This window comes from Penaeus japonicus, unplaced genomic scaffold (genome assembly GCF_977035675.1).
Source record: "Penaeus japonicus unplaced genomic scaffold, GWHDUDI00000001_assembly GWHDUDI00000011, whole genome shotgun sequence".
Classification (NCBI taxonomy): domain Eukaryota; kingdom Metazoa; phylum Arthropoda; class Malacostraca; order Decapoda; family Penaeidae; genus Penaeus; species Penaeus japonicus.
In genome coordinates, this window is record NW_028234413.1 from 10,898,039 (window position 1) to 10,903,038 (window position 5,000).

Consider the following 5,000-nt stretch of genomic DNA (forward strand, 5'->3'; position numbering starts at 1 on the left):
TCATCTACCTATTTCCCTCTTCCTCCCTCTTCATCACTCTTCCTCCCTCTATCTTTCTCCTTCTTATTCTAGATACCTAGAGTTGATAGTTAGAGATGTATTGATATAGATAGATACAGGCAGCTAGATATCTGGACTTGAGTGTTATGAAAGGCAGAGTTATTATTGCATTCCTTAGAGGCCACTCTCTCTCTCTCTCTCACTCTCTCTCTCTATTACAATTCCAATCTCCAAGGATGCTGAAAATGATATCACTGTGCGTGCAGGGATTTTATATTTGGTACGTGTTTGTTAGTGTTTGTGTGTGTGTATGTGCGTGTGTGTGTGTGTGTGTGTGTGTGTGTGAGTTTTTGTGTGTGGTATTGTGTGTGTGCGGGGGGTGGGGGGTTACTAGCATGCGAGTGTGTAAGTTAATTTCTGAGTTGCTACATAAACCTTTGTCCGTCAACAACAAAGAAAAATTTCAAAATGCCAATACCCCGGAATATTTTGTAAGATGCAAGACACAGTCGTAACTATAAAAGCACATGTTGGTTTCTGAATTGCACTGTATATCCGGTATCATACTACTGATGTAATTCATTTTAAAACCAAACGATATTTTTTTCTTTCTTCCTTTATATGTCCATATATATTTTTTTTTCTTTTTTTTTTTTGGGGGGGGGGGCTGTTGGTCTATATCTGTACATATTTTTTATTTGTATTTATTTTTGTTAGGCTGCTGTAAATCAGAAAAGAAATATACATGGTAGTGTGTGTGTGTGTGTGTGTGTGCTGGTTTATTTGAGTTTAATGATAACATTAGGAAAATAAATACATGCTGACTATAGTATCTACCTCTAAACCGAACAGCGTCCTTCCTCAGCTTCCCGCACGAGCGCATGACGTAAGCGAATGACGGTCTTGCCAGAGAAACGCTTCGGGAGTCTACGCGGATGACGTAATTCCTTCGAGACTTCACAAATTTTCCTTGTGTCGGCTAACCGGCGGTCTGGGCCTTATTGTGTTTATGTACTTGTATATCATTTTAATATATTGATCATGATAAAAGATTTTCTCATCAAAGAAAGTGTTTTTAAGATCTAAAATTCGTAGATATAAGCGAGCGAGATACCTCTAGTCGGTGCAGACTTCTTGCCTGAAGCGAGTCGCGTTGGTCAATACCATAATGAAGGTCCCTCCTGAACGACTATAAATAAGCAACGTTATACATCTGTGCGGCAGTTGCGACCTAGACTCGCTGAAGGAAGGATCACCTGTGTCAAAGATATATACCAAATGTTAGTGTTTTTTATAAATTTTGTGAATGTTGATGTTAGTACTCGTGTTAATGAATGAATTGGATCGTTCCGTTTTGAGTTAAAGCGTGAATCTTGCAAAGAAAATTGATTACAGGTTCTAAGAAATACTTGTAGTAATTTTAGAATATCGGAAACCATTAATGACAGTAAGGTCAGCTTTGCGAAACCAAAATATGAAAGTTCCTCAGGTGATAGATGTTTGTTACGCGGCACACGAACAAGGTAGATTGATACCGTAGTTCCAATTTCAACCGCAAGGGGGACGCTAATGATAACTGTGTTGAAAAGTGATTGATTCTTTTATCTTGTACCGCCCATAATCACCAATTAAAGAAGGATGGCCGATGCTAATATTTCTAGGCGGTTACAATTATCTGACATAATGCCAATATAGTAGGATGGAGGGAGGGAGGGAGGGCGGGGTACAGGTACTGACTGAAATAAACCCGCGAAAGAGTCAGAAACAATGATTTGATCTGACTTGACTGTTTGCCGATATAAAGAGAGATCATCAATCAATACAAAACACTCTGCAGTAACCTCTCATTAGATATCACACAACACAAGTAACCGATCACGCCCTTTTTCTTCCCCGGACAGCCTACACTGATGGAGGGCGGCCAGTACATTCTGGAGGGCGACGAGGAGGCCAAGAGCACCACCATCATCTTCTCCATGACGGAGGAGGTGGGCGCCTTGGCCAACGCCCTCAAGATATTCCAGGTGAGTTGCTCGTCTTGGTCAAGGCCGAGAGGATGAAGTTGTCTTGGCAGTTTGTGAATGATTGTGATGGTTAGGATGATAGTGGCGGTAACAGTTGGGATGGTGATAAAAGTTGTGATTATGATGGTAACAACAATAATGATAGTATGAAATGACAATGGTGATGATAGTTATGATGAATAATAGATAGGAAACAAGTAGATATTATAGATAGATTGATAGATAGATATTATATATAAATATAGATAGATAGATAGATATTGATATATATATATATAGATAGATAGATAGATGGACAAATAGATATATAGATAGATAGATATTGATATATATATAGATAGATAGATAGATGGACAAATAGATAGGTAGATAGATAGATATTGATATATATATATAGATAGATAGATAGATAGATGGACAAATAGATAGATAGATAGGTATTGATATAAAGGCATACATGTATAAGGCTATAGAACAAACTCAATATGTTCCCAGGCGCACAACATCAACCTGCTGCACATCGAGTCCCGTCCGTCGCGGCGAGAGGCCAAGTACGAGTTCATGGTGGAGTGCGACTCGTCCTCGGGTAACTTGGGCTCGGCCATGGAGCAGGTCAGGAAGCAGTGCTCCTACTTCCAGGTCATCTCCAGGGACCACCACAACAACAAAGGTCAGCTTATTCTACATTCGGTGGATTGTTGTGGAAATTAGTATTACCCGCGTGTATGTATGTGTACTTATTTGTGTAGACATACATACACACACCCACAAACACATACACACTCATATGTGCACGGACACACACACACAACACAGATTTATATATGTGTGTGTATATGTATGTATGTATATATATATATATATATATATATATATATATATATATATATATATATATATATATATATATATATATATATACATGTATACATATATATATATATAAATATATATATATATAAACACACACACACACACACACACACATATATACATATATATATATATATATATATATATATATATATATAGAGAGAGAGAGAGAGAGAGAGAGAGAGAGAGAGAGAGAGAGAGAGAGAGAGAGAATTAGATAAGTAAAACTGTAGCTAGGTTATACAAACTCACAAGAATCCTTTCCTCCATTCCTCGCACCAACGAGTTTTCCCACATTCAGTTTCCTGTGTGTTGACGAATAGCATCCATTCACTTCCATCTAATCCCTTCCAATCCTCTGACCTTACCCTAATCCCCCCCCCCCTTCTTCTTCCCCTCAGATACCGTCCCTTGGTTCCCCCGCAAGATCAGCGACTTGGACCGATTCGCCAATCAGATCCTGTCCTACGGAGACGAGCTGGACGCCGACCACCCTGGCTTCACTGACCCCGTCTACCGCACCCGCAGGAAGATGTTTGCCGACATCGCCTATAATTACAAGCAGTGAGTTGGTTGAGTTGGTTGTCTGATTGCAAGGAAGTTGTTTGAGTTGTTTGATTGCATGAAGAGAGTTGTTTCATTTCAAGCAGTAAGTTGTTGAATTAAAATAGGGAGTTTCTTTGTTTATTTGTTTGTTTTTTACTTCCTTTAATCCTTATGTTGACTCATTATTAGATCTAAAATAACATTATTTCAAATAACTCTAAGCTAAACAAAATAATGTGTCTAAAAACGAATCAATATGAAAAGAACTCACCAACGATTTTTCGAAAGACTGTCCAACAACTAACGCCCGCGCTTCCCTCCCTCGCCAGCGGGCAGCAAATTCCGCGCGTCGAGTACACCCAAGAAGAGATCGAGACGTGGGGCACCGTCTTCAAAAACCTCACCAAGCTGTACAAGACGCACGCCTGCAAGGAGCACCAGAACGTCTTCCCGCTCCTCATCGAGAACTGCGGCTACCGGGAAGACAATATCCCGCAGCTTCAAGACGTTTCCGATTTCTTAAAAGGTGGGATTCCTTTTTTGTAGCTATCTTTCTTTTTCTTTCTTTCTTTCTTTCTCTTTCTCTCTCTCTCTCTCTCTCTCTCTCTCTCTCTCTCTCTCTCTCTCTCTCTCTCTCTCTCTCTCTCTCTCTCTCTCTCTCTCTCTCTCTCTCTCTCTCTCCCTCTCTCTCTCGGCGAATTTTTTCTTCTTCTTTTTCTTTGGAGAGTGTGATAACCCCAGGTGTGAATTTATTCATTACTACCTGTTTAGCATTATGATCATTATCGCGATCAATCTAAGTGACACCATTGTTATCATCATGAATAATCACTCACCGTCTTACTCATTTCCTCCGCCTTTCCCCCCCAGACTGCACGGGCTTCACCCTGCGCCCTGTCGCCGGCCTGCTGTCCTCGCGGGACTTCCTCGCCGGCCTCGCCTTCCGCGTCTTCCACTCCACGCAGTACATCCGCCACCCGAGCCGCCCTCTCTACACCCCCGAGCCCGACATCTGCCACGAGCTGCTAGGCCACGCCCCGCTCTTCGCCGACCCCGCCTTCGCCCAGTTCTCGCAGGAGATCGGCCTAGCCTCACTCGGCGCCCCCGACGAGTTTGTCGAGAAGCTGGCCACCGTGAGTTGCCTTCGGTTGTTGTGGTTGTGGCCCCGGGGCGGAGGGGAGGGGGGGGGGAGGGGGAGGGGTGGTTGGAGAGGGAGCTTGATCGGTTGACTGAGGAAGAAATCGGTGGAAAGGGAGAGGGGGAGGGGAGAGGGAGAAAGAGAGATTAAGGAGGGAGGGACATAGAATGAAGAAATAGATAAAGGATAGATAGATAGATAGATAAGGGAATTGTTAACAGTCATATAGAGTATGACCACATTGCTGAATCTTTACTCTTCGATTTTATGTAATATGTAGCTAAATTTATTGCGAACTTGATGTGTTCTTTTTCTAGAATAAATCTCATGATAAATCTTGGGGTATGTAAACAATAATGGTGGTGACGTGGTGATGACAAGGAGGAAGAAAATAACAGCATTAAGGATAATGATAATGA

At 41.6% G+C, this 5,000-nt stretch overlaps 1 protein-coding gene across 3 annotated transcripts in view; it reads left to right on the forward strand.

Annotated features, from left to right (window-relative positions):
- Hn (phenylalanine hydroxylase) overlaps positions 1-5,000 on the forward strand; it is a 29,154-nt gene that overhangs the window by 22,585 nt on the left and 1,569 nt on the right. For 2 of the 3 annotated variants that reach the window (XM_043027642.2, XM_043015022.2), the window contains exons 2-6: positions 1,902-2,024; positions 2,520-2,694; positions 3,299-3,461; positions 3,773-3,969; positions 4,314-4,576. In XM_043027642.2, the coding sequence (XP_042883576.1) occupies positions 1,902-2,024; positions 2,520-2,694; positions 3,299-3,461; positions 3,773-3,969; positions 4,314-4,576 (921 nt within the window). Of the gene's footprint in view, positions 1-865; positions 1,281-1,901; positions 2,025-2,519; positions 2,695-3,298; positions 3,462-3,772; positions 3,970-4,313; positions 4,577-5,000 lie in introns of those variants that run through there. The other variant, XM_043015024.2, reaches the window with a different exon arrangement.